Source organism: Melopsittacus undulatus, chromosome 20, assembly GCF_012275295.1.
Source record: "Melopsittacus undulatus isolate bMelUnd1 chromosome 20, bMelUnd1.mat.Z, whole genome shotgun sequence".
Taxonomy (NCBI): domain Eukaryota; kingdom Metazoa; phylum Chordata; class Aves; order Psittaciformes; family Psittaculidae; genus Melopsittacus; species Melopsittacus undulatus.
This window is the reverse complement of record NC_047546.1, coordinates 1,717,989-1,744,425: the sequence shown is the minus strand read 5'-3', so window position 1 is coordinate 1,744,425 and position 26,437 is coordinate 1,717,989. Positions and strand designations below refer to the sequence as shown.

Genomic DNA, 26,437 nt, shown 5'->3' with positions numbered 1-26,437 from the left:
CAATGTGACCCCCCCAGCCCATATACCCCTATAGGGGTACAATGTGACCCCCCCAGCCCCTATACCCCTATAGGAGGTACAATGTGACCCCCCCCCACCCCATATACCCCTATAGGGGGTACAATGTGACCCCCCCCACCCCATATACCCCTATAGGGGGTACCATGTGACCCCCTCAGCCCCTATACCCCTATAGGGGGTACAATGTGACCCCCCCCAGGTACATTCAGCTCCATCAGCTCAAGTCCTTTATTCCTCCAATGCTTCCTCCCGGCCTGCAGGGGGCGATGATGCCCCCAGCATAGAAAGGCACTTATGGGGCGGGGGGGGGGGGGGGGGGGTTTGGCACTTGGGTGAGGGGGGGAACTGGTGCCCATTCCTGATATAGGGAATGGGGAATGGGAACGGGGAACAGGTCAGAGGTCAGAGGTCAGAGGTCCCTCCCCAGGAGGGCTCCGCACACCAGCGCAAACCCAGCCAGGAGCAGGAGCGCTCCGCGCATGCGCAGCCGCGGCTCCCGCAGCTCCGGGGGGGGCACCTCCCGCGCCGTGACGTAGAGGAAGGCGCCGGCGGCGAGAGCGCGCAGCACGGCCCGCGCCAGCGCCAGGCGCGCGCCCGAGGCCACGCCCCCGAGCTCAGCCACGCCCCCGAGCGCGACCCCGCCCCCGAGCGCGGCCCCGGCCGGCAGCACGAGCAGGGCGGCGGCCACGGCCGGGGGGCGGAGCCCGGCTCTGAGCATGCGCAGAGCGAGCGCGGCGGCCACGGCCCCGCTGTGCACGAGCCGCGCGGCCCCGAGCCCAGGCCCCGCCCCCGCCTCGCGCAGCCCCAGCGCCAGCAGCAGAGCCGCGGCGTGGGCGGGGCTCAAGGGGGCGGGGCTACGGGGGAGGGGCGGGGCCTCGGCTCGGGTGGGGCTGAAGGGGGCGGAGCTAAGGTGGAGGGGCGGGGCCTCATACAGGGAGGGGTTACAGGGGGCGGGGCTACGATGAAGGGGCGTGGCCTCGGGCTCCAACGCGATTGGCTCCAGCAGCGGCAGCAGGAGGAAGCCGAGGGCCAGGATGAAGGCGGAGAGAGGGAACTGCGGCTGCGCAGAGGGAGGGGAGGGGGGATGGGAAGGAGGTCATGGTCCCATCCCCATCATCCCATTCCCATCGTCCCATCCCAGCGGCTGGGCCCCGTGTTGGGCACAGGCCCCTATGGGGCTCCCACATCCCTATGGGGCTCCCACATCCCTATGGGGCACCCACACCCCTATGGGGTCCCCCCCATTCCTATGGGGCTCCCACATCCCTATGGGGCTCCCACATCCCTATGGGGCACCCACACCCCTATGGAGTTCCCCACACCCCTATGTGTCCCCCCCACCCCTATGGGGCACCCCCACCCCTATGAGGCTCCCCCACCTCTATGAGGCTCCCGCACCCCTATGGGGTTCCCCCACCCCTATGGGGTCCCCCCCACCCATATGGAGCTCCCTCCACCCCTTTGGGGCTCCCCCACTCCTATGGGTCCCCCCCACCCATATGGGGCACCCACACCTCTATGGGTCCCCCCCACCCCTATGTGTCCCCCCCCTCGGAGCTCCCCCCCCCCATGTCCGTGCGCGTCCCCGCGGCTCACGCTGAGCCCCATCCCCTGCAGCGCGTTCCCGAGGCCGCAGAGGGCGCTCGGGAGCAGCTCCAGCAGCGCTGAGCCCACGAAGACACCTCCGGACACACAGCTCAGGAGGGGGCGGGGGGAGCCTGGGGGGGGAGGGGAGATGGGGATGGGGGGGGATGGGGATGGGGATGGGGGAGGGGAGATGGGGATGGGGGAGATGGGGATGGGGATGGGGATGGGGATGGGGGATGGGGATGGGACCCCCCAGAGCGGCCCCTGTGGGGCAAAGGGGACCTGGGGAACACCCCCAGTGACCGGGATCCGGTGCTGGGGGAGGAGGGGATGGAGAGGATGAGGGAATGGGATGGAGGGGATGGGATAAAAGGGATGGGATGGGGGGGATGGGAATGGGATGGGATGGGATGAAAGGGATGGGATAAAAGGGATGGGATGGAGAGGATGGGACAAGAGGGATGGGAAGAGGGGATGGGATGGAAGGGATGGGGATGCAGGGGATGGGATAGAGGGGATGGGGGAATGGGGTGGGATGGAGAGGATGGGACAATAGGGATAAGAGGGAATGGGATGGAGGAGATGGGATAAAAGGGATGGGGGATGCAGGGGATGGGGGAGGGCACGGAAGGGGATGGAGCCCTCCCCCCCCCCCCGGTGCCGTTACCGGTGTCCCCCAGCGGCCCCAGCAGCAGCTCCGGCCCCATCGCATCCGGACGGAGCGGGATCGGAAACGGGAAGTGGGGACCGGAACTGGGAACAGGAGCGGGATGGAGGGAGACGGGAGCGGGATAGGGATGGAGGGGACCGGGATTGGGATCAGGGACCGGGATCAAGGGCTGGGATAGGGATCAAGGACCGGGATAAAGGGCTGGGATCACGATAAGGGAACGGGATCGGGATCAAGGACCGGGATAACCGGCTGGGATTGGGATCAGGGACCGGGATCAAGGGCTGGGATAGGGATCAGGGACCGGGATCAAGGGCTGGGATCGAGATCAAGGACCGGGATAACCGGCTGGGATCGGGATAAGGCACCGGAATGGAGATGAAGGACCAGGATATAGGGCTGGGATCGGGATCAGGGACCAGGGTCAGAGATGGGAAGCTCGGACCGGGATCCAGAACTGGGATCCGGGATCCAGGACCGGGATCCAGCCTCCCCCCCCGCGGGTCCTAGGGGGCGGAGCCTCACGGGCCTCAGCCAATAGAAACGCGGGCACCCGCTACAGGACGCTGGCGTCAGCCAATAGGAAACGAGAACGCGCACACGTGACCCACTCCCGCAATCCCATTCCCGTTATCCCGGTTACCGGAGGGATTTCCACTATCCCGAACCATTCCCGGTGGATCCTCCCCCCCCCCCTTCCCGGTGCTGCTCATCCCAGTGTTCCCAGTGCTGGGAATGGGAGAGCCTGGCTCTGCAGGGATGGAGCTGATGGGGAGCATGGGAGCTCCAACAGGGGACATGGATACGGGGATATGGGAACAAGGGACATGGATACAGGGATATGGGAACAAGGGACATGGATACAGGGATACCAGGACAGGGGATATGGTGTATGGAAACGTGGATACAGGGATATGGGTACAGGGAACATGAATACCACAACAGGAGACATGGATTCAGGGATATGGGAATATGGGACATGGACACACAGATAATAGGCCAGAAGACATGGATAGAGGGATATAGGAACAAGGGACATGGATACAGATACTGGGACAGGGAACACGGATACAGGGATATGGGGACAAGACACATGGATACAGGGATAAGATTCAACCCCCTCCCCCATACAACACACGTGGGCTGCTCCAGGGGCTCCGGGTTTTTATTGCTGCTAATCCCACGGGATCCTCCCAATCCAATGGGATCCTCCCAATCCAATGGGAGCCTCCCAATCCAATGGGAGCCTCCCAATCCCATTGGCTGCTCCTGATCCCATTGGCTGCTCCCGATCCCATTGGCTGCTCCGGATGCCGTCAGATGGACTCCATTTGCTTGCGCACCTTCTCCAGAGCCTTCCTGTCCAGCAGCCGCTGGCGCCAGAGCACCAGGATGGAGGCTCCGGCTGCCAGAGCCAGAGAGGAGCCCACGAAGTGCCAGAAGGAGCGAGAGTCCTGGAGAGCCGAACGGCAGCTGCAGAGGGAAGGGGATGGGATGGGAATGGGAATGGGGGTGGGATGGGGATGGGAATGGGGGTGGGATGGGGATGGGAATGGGGGGGAATGGGGATGGGAATGGGGGGGAATGGGGGTGGGATGGGGATGGGAATGGGGATGGGAATGCCACCCCACCCCCCCCCAAACCCCGGTCCCCACCTCTTGAACTCGGCCCTCTTGGAGCCGGCGCAGTTGATTTGCTCCACGAAGCCGGTGGGGCTGCACTCAGGCACCGTCTTCTGCAGTGGAGAGGGGGCATTGGGGATATGGGGCAGGCTATGGGGTGCTATGGGGCAGGGCTATGGGGCAGGGCTATGGGGCACGCTATCGGTTGATGCTATGGGGCAGGGCTATGGGACAGTGCTATGTGGCAGGATTATAGGGCAGGCTATGGGGCAGCAGTATGAGGTGCTATGGGGCAGCACTATGGAACAGGGCTATGGGGCAGGGCTATGTGGCAGTACTATGGGTTGATGCTATGGGGCAAAGCTATGGGTTGAAGCTATGGGGCAGGGCTATGGATTGATGCTATGGGGCAGCCTATGGGGCAGGCCATGGGTTGATGATATGGATCAGTGCTATGGGTCAGTTTATGGGTCAGTCTATGGGGCAGGTTATGGGTCAGTCTATGGGTCAGTCTATGGGGCAGTCTATGGGTCAGTCTATGGGTCAGTCTATGGGGCAGTCTATGGGGCAGTCTATGGGGCAGTGCTATGGGTCAGTCTATGGGGCACTGCTATGGGTCAGTCTATGGGTCAGTCTATGGGTCAGTCTATGGGGCAGTCTATGGGGCAGTCTATGGGTCAGTCTATGGGGCAGGCTATGAGTCAGTCTATGGGTCAGTCTATGGGGCAGTGCTGTGGGTCAGTCTATGGGTCAGTCTATGGGTCAGTCTATGGGTCAGTCTATGGGGCAGGCTATGAGTCAGTCTATGGGTCAGTCTATGGGTCAGTCTATGGGTCAGTCTATGAGTCAGTCTATGGGTCAGTCTATGGGTCAGTCTATGGGTCAGTCTATGGGTCAGTCTATGGGTCAGTCTATGGGGCAGTCTATGGGGCAGTCTATGGGGCAGTCTATGGGGCAGTCTATGGGTCAGTCTATGGGTCAGTCTATGGGTCAGTCTATGGGTCAGTCTATGGGGCAGGCTATGGGGCAGTCTATGGGTCAGTCACCATCTGGAACCCGGTACAAGCCGAACACTCTTGAGCCACCACGAACTCCTCCACCCTCCAACACGCGGCGGACACGGGGCTCGCTGCGGGGAACGGGAGGGGTCAGCACCGCTTCCGGTTCCGGTCCCAGCCCCAACCCCCTGGTTCCGGTTCCGCTCACCCGAGCGCCGCTCGTCCCCCGCCGCCATGGCCGCCGCGGGGCTGTGGGAGCAGAGAGGCGGTGAAGGCCGCGCCGGAAGTGAGGCCCCGGAACCCGCTTCCGGTCCCCGTTCTCCGGTTCCGGTCCCCGGTTCCGCTCCCTAGTTCCGGTTCCGGTCCCAGCTGCCCGGTTCCCGTTCCCCAGTTCCGGTTTCCGGTCCCCGGGTCCGGTCTCCCCTCCCCGGTTCCTCAGTTCCGGTTCCGGTCCCCGTTTTCCGGTCCCCACTCCCCGGTTTCCGGTCCCCGCTCTCCGGTTCCGGTCCCCACCTGATGCCGCAGAGCAGCAGCGCCAGCCCCGCGCAGATCACGTGACCCATCCCGGCGGCGCTACCGGACGCAGCGGAGCCGGGACGGGGCCTCCGGCGGCGCCGCCGCCATCTTGGCGCACTGAGCGCGGCGGGCGGGGCTTGTGCGTGATGACGTCACACGGGAGGCGTGGCCTGATGCCGAAAGAGGCGTGGCTTATGGGGAATGGTTTCCAGCCAATGGGGTGTGGCTTTTAGTGATGACGTCACTCATGGGACGTGACCTACATATAAAGGAGGTGTCTGTTAAAGGGGGCGTGGCTTTGGCTGAGTGGGCGTGGCTCGTTCCCACCGCCGGGCCCATCCCACGTTGGGGGGGGGGGATAAGAACCGGGTTTGTTTCCCCCCCCCCTTCCCGGTGCTTCCGGGCTCATGGAATGGAACAGGATCATGGAACCGGTGGGGCTGGCAGCGCTGGGAATGCCGGGATACATGGTCCCTTCCGGTGCGCTCTGTGCTCCCCCCATCCCATTCCATGCATCCCGGAAGCTCCTGCTCCCATCCCACCCCCAACATGGCCGCCCCCATTCACCATCCCCAACATGGCCGCCCCCATTCACCATCCCCAACATGGCCGCCCCCATTCACCACCCCCAACATGGCCGCCCCCATTCACCATCCGCAACATGGCCGCCCCCATCATCCCCAAGATGGCGCCGCCCACGCAGGCCCCGCCCCACTTCCGCCCCTGCAGGAAGCCCCGTTCGTGCCTTGGCCCCTCCCCCCTCCCTTGCGCTCCCTTTCCGGCCGCGGCTCAGCTGCTCGCCGCCATGCCCGTGAGCACCGGGGGGCACCGGGGGGTCACGGGGGTCACCGGGGGGGCATCAGGGGGCACCGGGGGTCACCGGGGATGGGGATGGGATGGGGGGCGGCGTCCGGGTCGGTTCGTCCGTGCCCAAGATGGCGGCGGCGCTGAGGGAGCGCATGAGCACCGGGGGGGGCACACGGGGGTCACCGGGGGGGCACGGGGGTCACCGGGGGGGGCACGGGGGTCACCGGAGGGCACTGAGGGGCACCAGGAATGGGGATGGGGGGGGAACGGGTCCCGGTTCCCGTTAAGGGGGGTCCGGGTGGGTTCGTCCGGTGCCCAAGATGGCGGCGGTGCTGAGGGCCGCGTGAGCACCGGGGGGGTCACGGGGGTCACCGGAGGGGCACGTGGGGGGCACCGGGGATGGGAGGGGTCCGTCGGTGACCAAGATGGCGGCGGTGCTGAGGGCCGCGTGAGCACCGGGGGGGTCACCGGAGGGCACCGGGGGGTCACGGGGGTCACCGGAGGGCACCGGGGGGGTCACCGTGGGGGGTCACCGGGGATGGGGGGGGGGGTCTCCCGGTGCCCAAGATGGCGGCGGTCTGAGGCCGTGTCCGCAGCTCGCCAAGGACCTGCTGCATCCGGCGCCCGAGGAGGAGAAGAGGAGACACAAGAAGAAGAGACTCGTGCAGAGCCCGAACTCCTACTTCATGGACGTCAAGTGTCCCGGTGAGGGGGGGGAGGGGTCCGGTAGATCCCGGTGTATCCCGGGGTCATTCCCGGTGGATCCCGGGGTCATTCCCGGTGTCATTCCCGGTGTATCCCGGTGTATTCTGGTGTATCCCGATGTATTCTGGTGTATCCCAGTGTATCCCGGTGTATTCCTAGCATATAACGGTATATCCCCGTGTATTTGGTGTATTTCCAGTATATCCTGGTATTCCTGGTGTATCCTGGTATATCCCAGTGTATCCCAGTATATTTAGTGTATTGCTGGTGTATCCCAATGTATCCCGTTATTCTCACTATTCCCGGTATATTCCAATGTATTCCCAGTATATCCCGGTGTCTTCCGGTATATCTTGTGTGCCCGATATTCCCGGTATATCCCAGTATATCCCAGTGTATTCCCGGTATATCCTACTGTATCCTGGTATTCTCAGTGTATCCTGGTATATCCCGATGTATTCCTGGTGTATTCCCAGTATATCCCAGTGTATCCCACTATATCCCTGTGTATTCCCAGTATATCCCACTGTATCCCGCTATATCCCTGTGTATTCCCAGTATATCCCAGTGTATCCCACTATATCCCAGTGTATCCCGCTATATCTCAGTGTATTCCCACTGTATCCCGCTATATCCCTGTGTATTCCCAGTATATCCCAGTGTATCCCACTATATCCCAGTGTATTCCCAGTATATCCCAGTGTATCCCGCTATATCCCTGTATCCCATCCCCGCAGGCTGCTACAAGATCACCACCGTGTTCAGCCATGCCCAGACCGTTGTGCTCTGCGTGGGCTGCTCCACAGTCCTGTGCCAGCCCACGGGGGGCAAAGCAAGGCTCACGGAAGGTAAGGATGGGAATGGGGCTGGGAATGGGGCTGGGAATGGGGCTGGGAATGGGGCTGGGAATGGGGATGGGAATGGGGATGGGAATGGGGCCGGGAATGGGGCCGGGAATGGGGCCGGGAATGGTGGAATTCCAGCGGCATTCCCGGTGATTCCCTCCCCCCCCCAGGCTGTTCCTTCCGGAGGAAGCAGCACTAAGGGATGGATGCGGCTCCCGTGGGATCGGCGCTGGGATGAGGAACATCCCAATAAATTTTGGATAAAATAGGGATAAACGGCTGGGAATGGGAATGATTCCTTTGGGAACGGGAATGATCCCGTTGGGATTGGAATGGTCCCGATGGGATGGGAATGATCCCATTGGGAATGCTGGTTCTCAGCCCCACATGGGAGGTGGGGATGGAGCCATGGGATGGGGATGGGATACAGGAGCATCCATGTTGGGGATGGGGGAGGCCACGTTGGGTGAACCCAACACCCCCAGGGGGGATGTGGGGACCCCATAGGGACACTGGGGGAGGGGACACCATAGTTGATGGAGGGAGGTGTGAATGGGTTTGGGAACATGGGAATACCATGGAGGACATGGGGATAATCTGGGATGATGTGGGGTACAGAGACCCCCATACACCCCATAGGGACCCTGATGCACAGGGACACCCCCATACACCCCATAGGGGCCTTGCTGCACAGGGACCCCCATACACCCCATAGGGACCCTAATGCACAGGGACCCCCATACACCCCATAGGGACCCTGATGCACAGGGACCCCCATACACCCCATAGGGGCCTTGCTGCACAGGGACCCCCATACACCCCATAGGGACCCTGATGCACAGGGACCCCCATACACCCTATAGGGACCCTGATGCACAGGGACCCCCATACACCCTATAGGGACACATTGACCCCCATACCCCCCATAGACACACATGCAGATGTGGGGCAGCACCTTTATTGCCTTGGGGGGGGGGGGTTGGGGTCACTCCTCGTGCCCCGGCGCCGGGGGGGGCAGCGCCAGCCCCATGAGCACCCGCTGCAGGTAGGCGGAGTTAAAGCAGCGGCGCCGTTCGGCCGCGTCCCCCCCCGCGCAGCAGCGCAGTGGGTCCTTCCAGGCCCCGCCCCCCCGCGCGCTGCACAGGGAGGCGATGGTGCGGCCGAGCTGCGGGAGGAACCATTGTGAGTGCGGGGGGGGGGGATAGGGGAGAGGGGGGGATCATAGGGGTACAAACCTGCTCGTCAGCGCATGCGCGCTGCTCCTGAGGGTGCCGTGGGCAGCAGGAGGTGATGGCACCGAGGAGCTCTGGGATTGGGCGTCTGTGGGGTGGGAATAGGGGTGGGATATGGGAACGGATGGGATATGGGAACCGATGGGATATGGGAACATGGATGGGATATGGGAACAGGGATGGGATATGGGAACATGGATGGGATATGGGAACATGGATGGGATATGGGAACATGGATGGGATATGGGAATGGATGGGATATGGGAACAGGGATGGGATATGGGAACGGATGGGATATGGGAACAGGGATGGGATATGGGAACAGGGATGGGATATGGGAATGGATGGGATATGGGAACAGGGATGGGATATGGGAACAGGGATGGGATATGGGAACGGATGGGATATGGGAACAGGGATGGGATATGGGAACGTGGATGGGATATGGGAACATGGATGGGATATGGGAACAGGGATGGGATATGGGAACAGGGATGGGATATGGGAACATGGATGGGATATGGGAATGGATGGGATATGGGAATGGATGGGATATGGGAACAGGGATGGGATAGGGAGGCAGGGGTGGGATACGGGGTGCAGGGATGGGGGCAGTGTTGGGATAGGGGCAGGGATGGGGTCCCCAATGGGATGAGTTCCCCAATGGGATGGGGTCACCAATGGGATGAGGTCACCAATGGGATGAGGTCACTAATGGGATGGGGTCCCCAATGGGATGAGGTCCCCAAAGCGATGAGGTCCCCAATGGGATGAAGCCCCCAATGGGATGAGGTCCCCAATGGGATGGGGTCCCCAATGCCCCCTATGGGGTCCCCAAAGGGATGAGGTCCCCAATGGGATGAGGTCCCCAAAGGGATGAGGTCCCCAATGGGATGAGGTCCCCAAAGGGATGAGGTCCCCAATGGGATGAGGTCCCCAAAGGGATGAGGTCCCCAATGGGATGGGGTCCCCAGTGGGATCGGGTCACCAATGGGATGAGGTCTCCAATGGGACGGGTTCCCCATTGCCCCCCTTGCCCCATTACCCACCTCCTGCTGAGCAGCCTGGCAGGGCCGCAGAGCACCCGCAGCAGTTCAGGCCCAGCCTGGCCCAGGCTCACGTTGTGCAGCTCCCGGTCGTAGCGCGGAGCTGGTGCCGCAGCCGCGAAGCAGCTGATCCGAGCGAGGCCTGAGGCCTCACAGCAGAGCCGAGGCCGCAGCCCCTGAGCTGCCTCCTCCTGGCACAGCCGCTCCAGCCCCGAGCGCCACTGGGGGAACCAGGGTCAGCCTGGAGGCCACCGGAGCCACCGGAGCCTCCAGCCCCGAACTGGGGACTCCAGGATCCCTGCAGAGCCCCCAACCCGAACCCACATCCCTGTGGGCTCCTGCATCCCAAACCCGGGTACCAGGGCACCCGCATCCTGCATCCGTGTGTGCTCCTGCATCCCCACATCCGGGTACCAGGGCACCTGCATCCTGCATCCCTGTGCGCTCCTGCATCCCTGTGGGCTCCTGCATCCGTGTGTGTGCTCCTGCATCCCTGCACCCGGGTACCAGGGCACCTGCATCCCAAACCCACATCCCTGTGTGCTCCTGCATCCCTGTGTGCTCCTGCATCCCCGCATCCAGGTACCAGGGTACCCGCATCCTGCATCCCTGTGCGCTCCTGCATCCTTGTGTGTGCTCCTGCATCCCTGCACCCGGGTACCAGGGTACCCGCATCCCACATCCCTGTGCGCTCCTGCATCCCTGTGTGTGCTCCTGCATCCCTGTGTGTGCTCCTGCATCCCCACATCCGGGTACCAGGGTACCCGCATCCCACATCCCTGTGCGCTCCTGCATCCCTGTGTGTGCTCCTGCATCCCAAACCCGGGTACCAGGGCACCCCCATCCCGAACCCACACCCACATCCCTGTGGGCTCCTGCATCCCTGTGTGTGCTCCTGCATCCCTGTGTGTGCTCCTGCATCCCTGCACCCGGGTACCAGGGCACCTGCACCCCAAACCCGGGTACCAGGGTACCCGCATCCCTCTGTGTGCACTCCCACATCCCCTGTGTGCTTCTGCATCCCCAGATCAGGTACTAGAGCATCCCCATCCCGCATCCCTTGTGCGCTCCAGCATCCCCACACCTGGGTACCAGAGCATCCCCATCCCGCATCCCTTGTGCGCTCCTGCATCCCCACACCTGGGTACCAGAGCATCCCCATCTCGCATCCCTTGTGCGCTCCAGCCCCATTCCACCCCCATTCCATCCCCCATCCCCATCCCCCCCTCACCGCCTCATGTGCGCACTCCAGGCTCCGGTTGCGGTTGCGGCAGCAGCTCCCGAACTCCCTCTCGAGGCGCAGATGGAAGCGGTCGAGGGCCCTGCTTGTACCGGTGTTACCGGTGGTACCGGTTGTACCGGTGGTACCGGTTGTACCGATGGTACTGGTGGTACCGATGTTACCGGTAGGTCCGGGCCGCAGCCCCCGCAGCCCGCAGATGTTCCCCACGTTGTCGGCCGTGGGCTCCCCGGGGGGGAACGGGACCTCCGGTACCGGCAGCTCCGCAGCGGCCTCGGCGGCCGCGTCACGGAAGCAGCGGCTCCGCTGCGCCCCCCGGCGGCGGCAGCACGAGAACGGCCGAGTCTTCACCGAGAACTCCTCCGAGCAGAACGAGTCCAGCACCGAGGACCACTGCGGGGGGGGGGGGGGTCAGGAATCCGGTACCGGAACCACCCCCCCACGGTACCGGAACCATCCCACCCCGGTATTGGACACCCCCCATTACCGGTACCAGAACCACCACCCCCGGTAGCGGAACCACCACTCGGTACCGAACACACCCCCCCGGGTACCGGACACAATCCCGGTACCGGACACCCCCCACCCCCGGTATCGGAACCAACCCCCGGTACCAGACACAAACCCTCCGGTACCGGAATCACCACCGACGGTACCGGACATGCCCCCCGGTACCGGAACCACCCCCACCAGTACCAGACATCCCCCTCCTTCCCGTTACCGAAGCCCCGCCCCGTTCCCTAAGCCCCGCCCCATTCCCGAAGCCCCGCCCCGTTCTCGAAGCTCCGCCCCCATTCCCGAAGCCCCGCCCCGTTCCCTAAGCGCCACCCCGTTCCCTTAGCCCCGCCCCGTTCCCTAAGCCCCGCCCCCATTCCCGAAGCCACGCCCCGTTCCCTAAGCCCCGCCCCCATTCCCGAAGCCACGCCCCGTTCCCTAAGCCACGCCCCGTTCCCTAAGCCACGCCCCCCATTCCCGAAGCCACGCCCCGTTCCCGAAGCCCTGCCCCGTTCCCTAAGCCCCGCCCCCCCCTCACCTGCCGCCTGGCGCAGCGCACGGGGTCCGCGCGCCCGCAGCACGTGACCATGCGCGTCGGGAGCGCGCTCAGCGCCGCCGCCTGGCGCCGGAGGTGCCCGAAGGAGCTGGGGGGGAGGGGCGGGGCCGCGGGGGGGGGCGGGGCCTGCGCGCGCTCCCGACACATCCGGGTCACGGCCGCGACCTCCGGCCACGGGGGGGGGAACCCGGGAACCGAGCGGGGACCCCACGGGGAGAACGTGGCGGAGGCGGCGGAGGGGGGAGGGGCGGGGTCCAGATCCAGGAGCACTGGGGGGGGAGGGGATCCTGTATCCATGTCCTGATCCCATTCCCTGTATCCATGTCCCCATCCCAACGGGTTCCCTGTATCCATGTCCTCATCCCATTCCCTGTATCCATGTCCCCATCCCAAGGTGTTCCCTGTATCCATGTCCCCATCCCATTCCCTGTATCCATGTCCCATCCCATTCCCTGTATCCATGTCCTGATCCCATTCCCTGTATCCATGTCCTGATCCCATTCCCTGTATCCCTGTCCCCATCCCATTCCCTGTATCCATGTCCCCATCCCAAGGTGTTCCCTGTATCCATGTCCCCATCCCATTCCCTGTATCCATGTCCTCATCCCATTCCCTGTATCCATGTCCCCATCCCAAGGTGTTCCCTGTATCCATGTCCCCATCCCATTCCCTGTATCCATGTCCCATCCCATTCCCTGTATCCATGTCCTGATCCCATTCCCTGTATCCATGTCCTGATCCCATTCCCTGTATCCCTGTCCCCATCCCATTCCCTGTATCCATGTCCCCATCCCAAGGTGTTCCCTGTATCCATGTCCCCATCCCATTCCCTGTATCCCTGTCCTCATCCCATTCCCTGTATCCATGTCCCATCCCATTCCCTGTATCCATGTCCCCATTCCAAGGGTTCCCTGTATCCATGTCCCATCCCATTCCCTGTATCCATGTCCCCATTCCCGTTCCCTGCTCACGCTGTTGGATGGGGGGGGGCTCCAGCTCCAGGCTCTCCTGCACCAGCTCCGGGGGGGGCTCCAGTGCCACCACTGCCACCGGGGGGGGGACACACAACGGGGGTCAATGGGGGGGGACACAATGGGGGGGACACAACGGGGGTCAGTGGGGGGGGGACACAACGGGGGTCAATGGGGGGGGGGACACAACGGGGGTCAATGGGGGGGGACACACAACGGGGGTCAATGGGGGGGGTACAATGGGGGTCAATGGGGGGGACACAACGGGGGTCAATGACGGGGGGGACACACAACGGGGGTCAATGAGGGAGACCCCCCCCCATCCCCATAGGAGCCCCGGGGGGGGGGGGGGGGTGGGGCATGGGTACGGGACCCGGATATGGGGCAGGGACCATGGGATGTGACCCATAGGGACCGTGTTTTGTGCCCCACAGAGGCCATGGGATGTGCCCTATAGGGACCATGTTTTGTGCCCCACAGGGACTATGGGGTGTGCCCCATAGGGATCATGGGGTGTGCCCCATAGGAACCATGGGGTGTGCCCCACACATCCGGGGTGGGGATCCGCGTATCCAGGAAGGGAACACAAACAGAGCCCAGGGAATGAGGGAAGTGGCTCCGGAAATGGGGGGGGGGACTTGGGAATTCCCTTTGGGAAGCGGCTGGGATGGGATCGAGACCCCAAACGGGATCCGGGCCCCAAACGGGATCGAGACCCCAAACGGGATCCGGGTGTTAAGGGATGTGAGGACCCGGGAGGGAGATTCCAGAGTTTGGGAATCTGGGATCGGGACCCGCAGTTCCCAAAGGGAATCGGGGGGGTTGGGACTCACCGGTAGCACCGAGGAGGAGGAGGAGGAGGCTGAAGGCAGCCATGGGGGGGGCGCTATGGGGCCGGAGCCGCCTCTGTGGGGCAGGAGCCGTCGCTGTGGGGCAGGAGCTGCCTCTGTGGGGCAGGAGCCGCCGCTATGGGGCAGGAGCTGCCTCTGTGGGGCAGGAGCTGCCTCTGTGGGGCAGGAGCCGTCGCTATGGGGCTTATGAAGGGCCGGGGCCTGAGTCACAGCCTCACGTGGGGTGGGGCGGGATGGGGGGGGGGAACACGGGGCAAGAGGGGGGGCAAAACAGAGCCCCCCCCCCCCAGCCCCAAACATGGAGCTTCCTGCCCCCCCCCCCCCCATTGGCAGCCTCTGCCCCCCCCCCCATAATGGTCCCGTCCGTGCCCCCCCCCCCCCCCCCAAGGGGAAGCAGCCGCAGATTTGCGGGTTTTGCCCCATTTTGGGCCCTGCCCCACCCCGTGATTCAGCCCCGGGGGGGGGGAACCCCCATTGGGAGGGTCCTTTTGGTGCCCCCCCCCTTAAACCCCCTATGGAATCGGTTGGGGGGGGGCAGAGCCACCAGCGCCCCCCTTTTATGGGGGTCAATGGGAGGGTCCCATCCCCACGCACGGGGGGGGGGGGGCATTGCCCAAGAGCCGGCTCAAGGTGACGCACGTTTGCGTAACCCCTCCCCCCCCCCCCCCGCGGGCCCCCCCCTTTGTGTCCCACCGGGAATCCGATGGGAAAACCCCGGCAGGAAGGAGGGGGGGGGGGGGGGGGGGACCAAGAGGGTCCCGGGGGGGGGTTAAGGGGGGGTCAGGTCCCTAAGGAGGTGTTGGGGGGTCCTGAAGGGATTCCCAACGTGGGGGGGGTCATGGGGAACCCCAGGGAGATCCCAAGGGATGCAGCTGCGGGGGGGGGTCCATGGGCAGATCCAGGGTTGGGGGGGGGGGGGCTCTGGTCCCTGTCCCCCCCCTCTTATTCAGGTGGGAGTTGTGCTGGGAGAGCCCCCACAATGGCACAGACTGGGATGGGGGGGCACGATGGGGACATGGGGGGCACGATGGGGATATGGGGCCCATAGGAAGGATATGGGGGACACGATGGGGATATGGGACCCATGGGAAGGATATGGGGGACACGATGGGGATATGGGACCCATAGGAAGGATATGGGGGACACGATGGGGATATGGGACCCATAGGAAGGATATGGGGGACACGATGGGGATATGGGACCCATAGGAAGGATATGGGGGGCACGATGGGGATATGGGACCCATAGGAAGGATATGGGGGGCACGATGGGGATATGGGACCCATAGAAGGCCATGGGGGCCTCGGATCGCCCTCGCTCTGCCCCCTAAGCCCGAGCCCATGGGGACGAGCACTAGGCCGGGCACTAGGACCCGGGGCGGTGGAGGGGGCGGGGCCAGAGCCACGCAAGGAGATGTGGGCGGAGCCATGCCCATATTAGGAGTGGGGCGCGGCTGTTTTGGAGCGAGGTGCCTCATTGAGGACGGGAGCCCCCATCCCTGCCCCATTGCAAACAGGATCCCCCATCCCTGCCCCATTGCAAACAGGATCCCCCATCCCTGCCCCATTGCAGACAGGATCCCCCATCCCTGCCCCATTGCAGACGGGATCCCCCATCCCTGCCCCATTGCAAACAGGAGCCCCCATCCCTGCCCCATTGCAAACAGGATCCCCCATCCCTGCCCCATTGCAGACGGGATCCCCCATCCCTGCCCCATTGCAAACAGGATCCCCCATCCCTGCCCCATTGCAAACAGGATCCCCCATCCCTGCCCCATTGCAGACAGGATCCCCCATCCCTGCCCCATTGAGGACGGGATCCCCCATCCCTGCCCCATTGCAAACAGGATCCCCCATCCCTGCCCCATTGCAGACGGGATCCCCCATCCCTGCCCCATTGCAAACAGGATCCCCCATCCCTGCCCCATTGCAAACAGGATCCCCCATCCCTGCCCCACTGCAGACAGGAGCCCCCTTCCCTGCCCCATTGCAAACAGGATCCCCCATCCCTGCCCCATTGCAGACGGGATCCCCCATCCCTGCCCCATTGCAAACAGGATCCCCCATCCCTGCCCCATTGCAAACAGGATCCCCCCTCCCTGCCCCACTGCAGACAGGAGCCCCCATCCCTGCCCCATTGCAAACAGGATCCCCCATCCCTGCCCCATTGCAGACAGGATCCCCCATCCCTGCCCCATTGAGGACGGGATCCCCCATCCCTGCCCCATTGCAGACAGGATCCCCCATCCCCGCCCCATTGCCCCTCCCCCCCCACCATCACCAATGCCTCACTGGGCCCCACATTTCCCCTCCCATCCCCCCCATTTCCTTCCTGCCCCATGGCCTCCGGCAGCCGCGATGCTCGTGGGGCTGCCCCCATAGCCGGGGGCTGGGGCCGCATCCTGCGGGCGCTGGAGGAGCTGTCGGTGCTGGAGCTGCGGCACCTGAAGGCAGCTCTGAACCGGGGCCCGGTGGGCGCCGGGTACCGGACCCTGCCCCACGGCCGCATGGAGGCTGCCGACGCGCTCGACCTCACCCACCTCATCCTGGGGCACTATGGGGAGAGCTATGGGGTGATGGTGACGGGGGCAGCGCTGAGGAGCATCCAGAGGAGGGACCTGGCTGAGCGGCTGCTGGGGGGTGGTGAGAGAGGGGTGGGATGGGATGAGATGGGATGGGTTGGGATGGGATAGATGTGTTGGGATGGGATGGATGGGAAGGGTTGGGGTAGGATGGGTGGGTTGGGATGTGTTGGGATGGGATGGGATCGGTTGAGATGGGATGGATGTGTTTGGATGGGATGGATGCGTTGGGATGGATGTATTGGGATGGGATGGATGTATTGGGATGGGATGGATGCGTTGGGATGGATGTATTGGGATGGGATGGACATGTTGGGATGGGATGGATGTATTGGGATGGGATGGATATGTTGAGATGGATGTATTGGGATGGGATGGACATGTTGGATTGGGATGGATGTATTGGGATGGGATGGATATGATGGGATGGACGTGTTGGGATGGGATGGATGTGTTTAGATGTGTTGGGATAGGATAGCATGGATGTATTGGGATGTATTGGGATGTATTGGGATGTGTTGGGATGTGCCGCACTGGGATGCACTGTGTCAGTATCATCACCCCGTGTCCCAGTGCCGCGCGCCCTCATTGGACAGCATCCCCTCACCCCCTCCGCAGCCCCTCCCTGCCCATCGGATGACATCACAGATGACGTCACTGGTGACATCACAGAGGACATCACGTGTGACATCACAGATGACGTCACTGGTGACATCACAGAGGACATCACGTGTGACATCACAGATGACATCACTGATGATGTCACTGATGACGTCACAGATGACGTCACAGAGGCGGCCTTGGCGCGGTTCCTGCTGCGGCACCGCTCGGCGCTGGTTCAGGGGGTGCTGGTTGTGGGGCCGCTCCTGGACCGGCTGCAGGCGTCGGGAGCGCTGGGGGCCGAGGCCGCGGCCGCCATCACTGCCGGGGCCACCCCACAGGAGCGGATGCGGCGGCTCCTGGACACGGCTCCGGGATGGGGCCGCGGAGGCTGCGGATGCTTCCTGAGGGCTCTGCGGGAGCTGCAGCCCTGCCTGGGGAGGGAGCTGGGGCTGCGCTGAGCTGGGGGGCCAGGGGAGCCATTCGGTACCCCCATCCCCATGGGAGCCATTGGATAACCTCATCCCTATAGGACTCCTTGGATAACCTCATCCCTATAGGACTCCTTGGATAACCCCATTCCTATAAGACCCTTTGGGTACCCCCATCCTGCCCCTCACTCTTCGCCCCTGGCCCACAGGTTTGCGTCCAAAAAATTCCCTCTATTTTAGTTCCAATTCAATCCAATGTGTGATTTAAAGTGGGAAACAAGCTTTTAATATCCTTGCAGCTCCTACTTAGTCTGATTCTGAAGGGCTTGTAGCACCTGGTAGTTGTAGCAACCCTGAGGAGCCCTAGAGCAAACACACAAACCAGCTTCCAAATGCATTTGAGACCCATCAATAGAAGTTATGTTTGCAAATAGAAACACTTAAACATGTTCAGCTACTGCTTTAAACAGTGAAGTCTTATCAGTACCAGTAGTAAGGCTCAACACTGACCTTGGTTTAGCTGCATTACAGATGCTTGAGGCTGCCTAAGCTCCTGGTAATGGGGTTTGAATGCAGTTCTCTTTCTCCACCTCCTGTTTCAGAAGCCTCTTACTCTCTTTCCATGTACATCTTCCCATGTCTCTCCAGTTAACCAGTTAACTCAGTCAAACTGGGACCTGTGTCAGGCTCAGCAAGACTCCCCCCACAAGCTCCATATGAAACATTGCAATTAAAAGCCATTTCCGAGTCCAATCACACATATAGGGCACACCAATCACACATATAGGGCACACCAATCACACATATAGGGCACACCAATCACACATATAGGGCACACCAGCCCCACATACTTTGCCTTGCAGTGGTACTTGTGGGGCAGCACTTCATGGCACTTGGAACAAGAGCAGACCAGGCCACCTCTGGGCTCCCACAGCAGGAGAGGAGACCTCTGCCAGCCTAGGCCCGAGTTTAAGGTACCCAAGAAGAGAAGGTCCAGCAGCAGCCAAGCCCAGCCTGGAGTCTATCAGGCTTGAGAACAAGCAACAATCCAGTCCACAAGTCACCATCAGGTCCAGCAATTGCCAAGCTGCTCTATAATCATAGAGAAGATCAAGCCAGGCTAAAGTCCAGACTAAGAATCTTCACAGGCAGGGACAGGGCTGAAAACAGCATTCCGCCAGCAAAGCTCTAAGAAGGAGCTTAGGCTCAGAGCTGGGTTTAAATAGGGCTCCTGGGTGTGGTCTAGTGCACAGGTGAGGCTGTTTAGGGTCATTAAGGCTTCCTAATGACCTCAGTGCCTTAAGGGGGCACCTGAGAGCAATGGAACATTCTAGTTCTATCCACAGGGCCCACAGAGTGAGGTGTGATTGCAGTGTTGGGATGGGGTTTGTTCCCTCTGTTAGCTGGTGTCGTGGTTAGGGTTAGGTTTAGGTTTAGTTCTTCTTCCTCACCTACCCCAGAAACATCCTATCCAATGAATGTTCTGTGCATAAGACACAACCACAACCACTTCATTTGTGTGAGATTCAGTAAATCCTATGGAGACTTTATGATTCTGGTCAGTTCTGGGAGACTTTGGAAGAGTGGGTCCATAACCACAACCCTCAGCAAGGCACACACCATCTGAATGGGTACTTCCTATTACCCCTGTACTGTTTATGTCCCATTAATTTCACCCTACAAGGTGTAAGGTGTTCACTTTCCATTCAGATCTGAAGAGAAATTTAAGCCAGGATTTTTATGCTGCCAATTCCTGACTAGTTTTAAACTGGTTTTGGTGACTTCTTAAACATTTATGGTCATTTCTGTCCTGTTTTAAGCTGCTCTTGTTGCCCACGGCAACGGGCCTGGGGGCCGGGGGCAGAGAGTGAGGGGCGGGCGGGGGGCAGCGTTGGAAGCCAGGCGTGCGCTGAACAGGCGCAGCACCAGTGCCCCCTGCTGGCCCTCCGGCAACGGGCGCGGGGGGGGAAGCAGGCGCATCCCAAAGGAGCATCCCAAAGGAGCATCCCAAAGGAGCGTGGCCCCGTGTTTGGATCCGGCACTGGCAGTATGGAATTGCGTGCAGGGGTTTGGAGCCAGGGCTGCTCTCCAAGGGCAGCGCCAGCTCGGGGTCACCCCGGGACACCCCGAGAGTCGGCACCGGCACAGACGTGGCACTGGGAGGAATGGAAAACCCTGGGAGCTGGGATGGAGAATTCCAATGCAAAGGGCCTGTGGGAAAGGGCTCCGGGCTCCCCCAGCCCCAAACTTGTTCCCATTGCCCCAGGATCTGCGTTTCCAAGCAGCCCCCAAACGCAGCCCCAAGGCTGGAGCTGGTGCTAAAACATCATCCCGATCAATTGTGCTCTTTTGGAAGCATTTAAAGCTTCAGCGTTCAGCAAAGGGGCTGGATTTCCTTGGGAATCAAACCAGCTGAAGCCTCCCCTTCAACTGCAGCCGGGAAAAGGTTCTTCCCACATCACAGATGATGATGAGGGGAGGGTCTGGGGGGGTCCTTCCTTAAAGGAAAGCTTGATTCTGGTACCTAAAGAGCCAGAATCCCATTTATCCCCAGGGAGGAGTATGCTGCACTCCACAGAGGAGAGGAAACCCCACTGATGTGACGGAGGGGATGAAGAGGAGCCCCAGGACCTTTCCCGATCCCGCTGGGGCTGCATTCCCGGGATGAAGGGAAGGAAAGAGGCACGGCCGCTGCTCAGGGCTGCGTTAGTTGAACGTGGTTTATTGTCAGTGAGTCTATGGTAGCACAAAGGAAGGATGCAGTGTCCAGCCCGCGCCGCGCCGGCCGCTGCTCCCAACGAGGACAGAGGACAGAAATCACCAACCGAGGCTTTCATTGACCCAAACGAGGGTTTTGGTGAATAAAACAATTGCAGAGTTAATTCAGGTCACTTTGTGCGGGGTCAGTGGGAACCAGAGCATCCCCTCAGCCTTCCCCAGGGCTATCAGTGAAGGCAAACGCTCCTTCACACAATTCCAATGCTCTTCAATGGGGTTTCCCCACACCCAGGGCCTGACGGCATCAAGGTTCCTTCCAACCACACCATTAAGTGCACTTAAAGTCAGGTCACAGCCTCCCCCATGGCAGAAACCCCTCCTTGGGGCAGGTTTGGTGCTTTGGAGCACGAGCTGCTCCCTCCCCATTGAATCCCACACTAGTGCCAGCAGAAACACCCAGTCCCATGCTTGGAATCATGGAATGGTTTGGGTTGGAAGGGACCTTAAAGCTCCTCCAGTTGCAACCCAGGACACCTTCCCCTAGAGCAGGTTGCTCCAAGCCCTGTCCAACCTGGCCTTGGGATGGGGCTGAATGCACCACAGGGGTGTTCCTGAATGGGGAATATCTGCTGGCAATAAATAGAGTTTGTCTTTAATAATCCCTTCAAAAAACAAAGAAAGAGGAAGAAAAAATTCCACGTTTCACCAGAAAGGAAACAAAAAGGACCTGAAAAAATCCTTTGTGGTTCTGAAGGTGCCACGGGTTCAGCTCAAGCCAACAGCCAAAACCCTGCTCTCCATAGGAAAACCCTCTGCAAAGGTTTGTCCCCGGCACCTGAGCCTCACTCGGGTCGTTTTCTGCCCCAAATTCCAATAACTGCCATAAAACCCATGGGATGGGGATGCTTTGTACCCGTATCCTGGCCTCAGACCTCCGTACAGGCAAACCTCACCCACAGGAACACAGAGCACCCCCAAAAACTCGTCCTCAGGAGGAGGAAGAGTAACAGCAGCTCCGGTAACATGGGATTTGGGATGGTTTTCCCCTAGGATGGATTCCTGCTGCTGGATTCCCTGGGTTTCCCCCTTCAGGACAATATTCCTCACAACTCTATCACATGGACAAGTTAAAGCAAAGCTCCCCTAAACCCCCACTGCTTTACCAGCAGCACTTTGCTACCATCAGAGGCCAGGACCATCATCAAAAGTGGGTCCAAAAATCCCCACCACACAGGCTCCAGCATCCATCAGGATAGGGATTGCCAAGAAAAAGAGGGATTCCAACCCAAAACAAGAGGAATCTCTGGTCTAGAAACCAAGTGACCCCCCTTTACAGTGAGATTTGGGGGTTTCTATGCTTTAATATTTGGGGTGAAGCAAGAGATTGCTGCAGGGCAACTGCAGCACTTAACCGGTGCTCCACATCCTCATCCCTGTGATGGAATACATGGGAATTCCTGCAGTTTGCAGGCAAAACCTGGCACAGAGCCCTCAGTATTTAATACCTATTCCTTCTGCATCAGGCTGGGCAAGGCTCATTGACACTTGGGGCTTGAATAAACCCAAAGAGAACTGCTTCAATCACAGCTCAACCCTCACCAGGGTAGTTAGAACCTGTCGACAAGCAGCTCCCATGGCTTGATCCAATGCATCAGGACCACATTCCCGCATCCTCCTCTACAAAAGGCCTTCATTGGGTTCTTTATACACATTAAACTGTAAATCATGTAGGTTAGAGCCAAGCCTTGGGGTACTTGGGAGAATAAGGCTTCGGGTGATTCCCCAGTGCTAAGTACACTTTCGCCTCCTCTGCCTGGCTCTCTAAGCCCTTATCACCAGGCTGGGCAGTGGGTTAGGAGGGATTTGCATAGTTTGATGCCTTCGGACAAAACAACCCCAGAAACAGAAAAGGGGGAATGTTGTAAAGCTTAGATCAGTTTCGGGCAGGGTTTATTCCCAGTGGGAAAACGCTGAGCCAGGATGGAGACGGGAGCTGCAGTTCCAAACCTAACCCCAAGGATGTGTGCAAACATCGCAGTGCTCAATGAAACCCACCCTGTGCGACGGGAGCGGGGCTGGGATGGGGGGGACAAGGGGATGGAGGGGACCACATGGAGCGTGTGAGCGAGTTAAAGGTTTGCTTGGACTTCAGGGTTCACTCTTTTTAGCCCTATTATCAAAAATATCCTTTAATATTCCTCAGCCTAAGGTCAGTTATTGTGGCTCAGCAAAATGGAGCCGAGTTAATTCGATTCAGCAGAACAGAGGTAGTACAGAAGTAGCTCAAGTAGAAAGAGTTATCGCGGGGGGTTGTGTCCATGGACACTTGTGGATTTACCTCCCGGCGCTCCGGGATGCTCCTTGTCCTCTCCCACTTCCCCACACCGATGGTTATTGCTGGCTGGAGACACTGACCTTGGTTCTTGTCTCAGTCCTAAGCCGGGGCGGCCGTAGCGCGGACACAACGGCTTTGCACAGTACTTCTGCAGGGAAAAGAAACTCAAAACCACTCGAGCACTGTGAGCACCCCCCTCTGTCCCCCCCCACCCCAAGAAAGAGTTGAAAAGTAACGTTTTAAACCTAAAGTTGAGCCCCTTGGAAGGGCAGAGCCCTGAGCCCGCTCGAAAGGATGCTCAGAGACATCCAACGGGGCCGGGCTCGGGTGAGTTCAACTGAAGAACCAAACCCAACAATGTCCGGTTCCAACCACGTTTTGCTCAGTACCAGCCAAAGGAAACACAAATGAAACCGGCTGGAATTCCAAGGTCACAATCCCAAGGTTTGTGACGTTCAAACTGGGGCTGTTGCCGCTGGGTTCTGGGCAGTGACATCCGAGGCCGGCGGAAGGGCCCGGCCGGGCTCTGCTCCCTGTGCTCCCAAAGCTTTGGTCTGGTTTCTTGAAGGATTCCCCCCCAACTTCCACCCTGTGCTCCCTCCCCAGACGCCAGGAGAAGCCTCTGGAAAAGCTTCCTCCTCCTCCTGGCAGGGAATTCCGGAGGGGAGGATGGTTTTCCTCTCCCCCTCTCCCTCCTGCATCACTTCCATCACACCAGCCAAATGCCGCTTCTCATCCCAACCAGCCAAATCCCTGCTCCCTCCTTCCACAGAGAGGGAGAGGAGCAGGGTGGGGGTGTGTTAAAAACCATCATATATATATATAGATATCTATTATTGCATTCCCCATCTTTATGGGTCTCAAGATCAGCGCTGGGGCAGAGCGCTCAGAACCTGTGCACCAGAGCCTCCCGCTCCTTGCGTTTCAGCTCCTCTTTGTAACAGCAGGAGCAGAAATTCCCAGTTTCTGGATGTCCATAAAAACTGCAGTTCGGCTGCTTGCATTTGGTCTGCTGCACGTTATAAAGGACTCTGCTTTTAGCTCTGTCTGCCAGGGTTCCTCTCTGCGAGCCGTCCTGCTCCAGGTATTCCCGGTAGCCGTTGCTGTGCGGGGGGAGGCAGGCTGAGCCATTGCACTCCGGTGGGAAGGTGGGATGGATGTCCATGTCCGTGGGGGAGAACCTCCCGAGGTGGGAAGGGCTGGTTTGGTAGGGGTTTGGCCGGGCCTGGGTGCAGTGCCTGGGTAAGGTGGCGTAGGGAGGGAGGTTGGTGCAGGACCCCCCTGCTACCTGCCGCCTGCTGTCTTGGTAGCTGGGGGGATGTGACCCTTCCATGCTGTTGACCATGGAAGGTCTGGGAAAGGTGAAAACTCCCGAATAACCAGAGGGAAAAGCTGCTATTTTAGCACCTATGGCCACCTCCGGGGTCTGGATGGTGTACGCAGGGGGAGGCTGGGGGTAAGCGGGGTTGAGCATCACTTCCTCACCCTTATGGGTGTTCACCTCCTGCTCCAGCTTCTTGGCAGGGGCAGCGCTGCCCAGCGCCTTCTTCTCCGCCTCCTTCTGCTTCTGCTCGGCCATAAAGCGCTCCTCAGCATCCAGAAGGTACCTCTGGATCATCTCCTCCTGGTACTGGTGCCGGTTGCTGGTCTTGAGGTGGCCGGCAAAGATGAACTTGCGCTCTCCCTGCATGGCAGCCCGCAGGATGCTCAGGCTCAGCCTCACGTCGTTGCTGTACTTGGAGGGATCCGATGGCTTTTCCGGGGTTCCTTTACGCGGGCAGGTTTTCTCCACAGGAGCTGACAAATCTCCTTGGGAAGATTCCTCTTTGCTGCCTTTCCTTGCCTTCAAGGAACCTTTTTTCTTCTTCTCCAAGGTATCTCCCTGCTCGTTGCTCACACCACCCTTGGGAGCTTTGCTGTGCATCAAGCCACCCATGTTCTTTTTTAGCTTGCTCCCCAAAGTCTTCCCAAAGCTGCCCAGTTTATTGGCAACCGAGTCCGCCCGTTTCTTATCCTTTTCCTTATCCTTTTCCCGGTCTTTCTTTGGTTTCTCTTTGTCCTTGCAGGCTCTGCTGCCCCCGTTGCTGGCTGAGCTGCTGCAGACAGACTCCTTGTCCGACTCTCCCGACTCGGCAGCCGATCGAGCATCGTCACCAGCGGAGGCCGTGGGGGATTCCGGCTGTGCCAAAGGTGCCTGGGGAGGAAGAAGATGCACATTGAGGTCTATGAGGTCTCTCAGATGAGGCTTTTCAAGCTGAAGGTGGAACAGGGAAGTGGGTGCTCGCCTCCTGATGCTCAAACACACTCCAGGCAACACGTTCCCAGCAACCATCTGGGACTCAGTAAAGGTTTTGGGGGACAAAGCCAGAGCTGAAGAGGTGCTACTGGTGAGGAGGAGCCAACACCCCCCCTCTGATCACCCCATGGGCATGGCTGGCATCCCCTTGGGGTCACAGCATCTTCTGCTGCTCCACATCTGGTGCATTGGGGAGGTGGGGACGGTGTTTCCAAACAACACCATGCGGCCAGTTGAGGAGGGCACAACCAAACCATCACCACTGGAGCTACAGGGAGGACACCTCGACCACTGCAGACAGCCCAAAGCAGCTCTTATTTAAGCTGGGGAGTTGTCTCCTTTCAGACAGGGGGAGGCACCAACAACACCCAAGTGCTGTGGGCACAGCCAAGCTCACATAAAGAAGAGGCCAGGTGAGAACCCACCTCTGCCCCCTGTGGAAAGGAGCTTTCAATAATTGAAGAGGAAAGAGAATCCTCTTTGTCTCCTCACCTGCGTGTCACAAGGCAGCGTGATCCATTTCACATTCATGTAGCTGTGCAGCAAGTGCAGCTTTGCCTCCAGGGAGAGCGTCACGCTGCAATTGAAACCAAGGCTGGGTTAGAGGCAAGTTTAACATCTGAGGTTCCCTTCTCCACACTGAGGTATTGTCTTTGCATGTTTTCATGCAGCAGGAGACAAAAGGTGACGTCTTTGTAGCCTTCCAAACCTTTTCATTAAATCTCAAATGAGGAAATAAGGCTCCTGAATGGCAGAATCGAGCTGAACCAAAGAAGCTGAACTCCACAAATAAACTTCCTTGCCATGAGACAAATAACATGTCCCAGATTTAAATAGTGCTGCTTTCCAAATGATCCTCCTCTCCACAAAAACCACTTCAGGAAAAGCTCCAGGGGCTCAGGGACATTTGGTGTTATTGTCCAGGAGGAACAGAGCAATGGAAAAACACCCCTTGGTTTTAGTGTCAGGACAGCGGCTGCTGTGCTGCTGCTTCTCATTTCTGAGCTACACTTACTGTGAACCCACGGCTTTGGAGCAATGAAGCTCAGGAGATGGCACAGCCCTACCCAAAGTATATGGAAAACATGGAATCAACTGGACTGGAAAAGAGCTTCAAGCTCCTCCAGTCCAGCCCTTACCCCATCACTGCCCCATGGCACTGAGGGGGTGTGAGCACTCGCAGGGCTGGTGCCTGCAGCCCTGTTCCAATGCCTGAGCACCCTGTGGGGCAGGAATTGTTCCTCAGCTCCATCTGAACCTCCCCTGGTGCAGCTTGAGGCTGTTCCCTCTTGTCCCATCCCTTGTTCCTTGGGA

The 26,437-nt window shown here is 60.2% G+C and overlaps 6 protein-coding genes across 11 annotated transcripts in view; 2 read left to right on the top strand and 4 right to left on the bottom strand.

The window, feature by feature from the left end:
- Positions 1–342: 342 nt before the first annotated feature.
- On the bottom strand, positions 343–2,548 carry SLC39A1 (solute carrier family 39 member 1). The gene is made up of 3 exons (XM_034071331.1): positions 2,276–2,548; positions 1,618–1,739; positions 343–1,081 (listed from the first exon to the last, which is right to left on the bottom strand). The coding sequence occupies exons 1-3, from the start codon at positions 2,313–2,315 to the stop codon at positions 431–433; spliced, it is 813 nt and encodes a 270-aa protein (XP_033927222.1). The 5' UTR covers positions 2,316–2,548; the 3' UTR covers positions 343–430.
- Positions 2,549–3,422: 874 nt separating this feature from the next.
- Positions 3,423–5,568, bottom strand: JTB (jumping translocation breakpoint). Of its 2 annotated transcripts, none has more exons than XM_034071354.1 (5): positions 5,412–5,568; positions 5,107–5,147; positions 4,947–5,029; positions 3,934–4,013; positions 3,423–3,751 (listed from the first exon to the last, which is right to left on the bottom strand). In XM_034071354.1, exons 1-5 carry the CDS (start codon positions 5,459–5,461, stop codon positions 3,595–3,597), a joined length of 411 nt encoding a protein of 136 aa, XP_033927245.1. In that variant the 5' UTR covers positions 5,462–5,568; the 3' UTR covers positions 3,423–3,594. The 2 variants fall into 2 exon arrangements, with proteins under 2 accessions (XP_033927245.1, XP_033927246.1); XM_034071355.1 differs by having other exon boundaries at positions 3,934–4,010.
- A 554-nt stretch (positions 5,569–6,122) lies between these two features.
- On the top strand, positions 6,123–8,051 carry RPS27 (ribosomal protein S27). Its single transcript, XM_034071180.1, has 4 exons — positions 6,123–6,225; positions 6,818–6,926; positions 7,664–7,774; positions 7,942–8,051. The coding sequence occupies exons 1-4, from the start codon at positions 6,220–6,222 to the stop codon at positions 7,968–7,970; spliced, it is 255 nt and encodes an 84-aa protein (XP_033927071.1). The 5' UTR covers positions 6,123–6,219; the 3' UTR covers positions 7,971–8,051.
- Positions 8,052–8,713: 662 nt separating this feature from the next.
- Positions 8,714–14,187, bottom strand: ECM1 (extracellular matrix protein 1). The gene is made up of 7 exons (XM_034071330.1): positions 14,145–14,187; positions 13,312–13,383; positions 12,323–12,609; positions 11,281–11,682; positions 10,053–10,270; positions 9,007–9,091; positions 8,714–8,936 (listed from the first exon to the last, which is right to left on the bottom strand). Exons 1-7 carry the CDS (start codon positions 14,185–14,187, stop codon positions 8,757–8,759), a joined length of 1,287 nt encoding a protein of 428 aa, XP_033927221.1. The 3' UTR covers positions 8,714–8,756.
- A 2,243-nt stretch (positions 14,188–16,430) lies between these two features.
- Positions 16,431–19,324, top strand: LOC117437240 (apoptosis-associated speck-like protein containing a CARD). The gene is made up of 2 exons (XM_034071024.1): positions 16,431–16,804; positions 17,362–19,324. Exons 1-2 carry the CDS (start codon positions 16,501–16,503, stop codon positions 17,802–17,804), a joined length of 747 nt encoding a protein of 248 aa, XP_033926915.1. The 5' UTR covers positions 16,431–16,500; the 3' UTR covers positions 17,805–19,324.
- A 1,152-nt stretch (positions 19,325–20,476) lies between these two features.
- The window catches only part of OTUD7B (OTU deubiquitinase 7B), a 28,248-nt gene continuing 22,287 nt past the window's right edge, over positions 20,477–26,437 (bottom strand). For 4 of the 5 annotated variants that reach the window (XM_034071116.1, XM_034071118.1, XM_034071119.1 and 1 more), the window contains exons 11-12: positions 25,616–25,700; positions 20,477–25,021 (exon numbers count right to left, since the gene is read on the bottom strand). In XM_034071116.1, the coding sequence (XP_033927007.1) occupies positions 23,714–25,021; positions 25,616–25,700 (1,393 nt within the window). In that variant the 3' untranslated portion in view covers positions 20,477–23,713. The remainder of the gene's footprint in view (positions 25,022–25,615; positions 25,701–26,437) is intronic. The other variant, XM_034071120.1, reaches the window with a different exon arrangement.

Coding starts and splice junctions, on each gene's coding strand:
- SLC39A1 (XM_034071331.1), bottom strand. CDS start 2,315: ATGGGGCCGGAGCTGCTGCTGGGGCCGCTGGGGGACACCG. Junction 1,740..2,275: donor GGGGCCGCTGGGGGACACCG/GTAACGGCACCG, acceptor CTCCCCCCCCAG/GCTCCCCCCGCCCCCTCCTG. Junction 1,082..1,617: donor TGCAGGGGATGGGGCTCAGC/GTGAGCCGCGGG, acceptor CCCTCTGCGCAG/CCGCAGTTCCCTCTCTCCGC.
- JTB (XM_034071354.1), bottom strand. CDS start 5,461: ATGGGTCACGTGATCTGCGCGGGGCTGGCGCTGCTGCTCTGCGGCATC. Junction 5,148..5,411: donor CTGCTGCTCTGCGGCATCAG/GTGGGGACCGGA, acceptor CTGCTCCCACAG/CCCCGCGGCGGCCATGGCGG. Junction 4,014..4,946: donor CTTGTACCGGGTTCCAGATG/GTGACTGACCCA, acceptor TCTCCACTGCAG/AAGACGGTGCCTGAGTGCAG.
- RPS27 (XM_034071180.1), top strand. Junction 6,927..7,663: donor CATGGACGTCAAGTGTCCCG/GTGAGGGGGGGG, acceptor CCATCCCCGCAG/GCTGCTACAAGATCACCACC. Junction 7,775..7,941: donor CAAAGCAAGGCTCACGGAAG/GTAAGGATGGGA, acceptor TCCCCCCCCCAG/GCTGTTCCTTCCGGAGGAAG.
- ECM1 (XM_034071330.1), bottom strand. CDS start 14,187: ATGGCTGCCTTCAGCCTCCTCCTCCTCCTCCTCGGTGCTACCG. Junction 12,610..13,311: donor GCCCCCCCCCATCCAACAGC/GTGAGCAGGGAA, acceptor CTCCCCCCCCAG/TGCTCCTGGATCTGGACCCC. Junction 11,683..12,322: donor TGCGCTGCGCCAGGCGGCAG/GTGAGGGGGGGG, acceptor CCCCCCCCGCAG/TGGTCCTCGGTGCTGGACTC.
- LOC117437240 (XM_034071024.1), top strand. CDS start 16,501: ATGGCCTCCGGCAGCCGCGATGCTCGTGGGGCTGCCCCCATAGCCGGG. Junction 16,805..17,361: donor TGAGCGGCTGCTGGGGGGTG/GTGAGAGAGGGG, acceptor CCCCCTCCGCAG/CCCCTCCCTGCCCATCGGAT.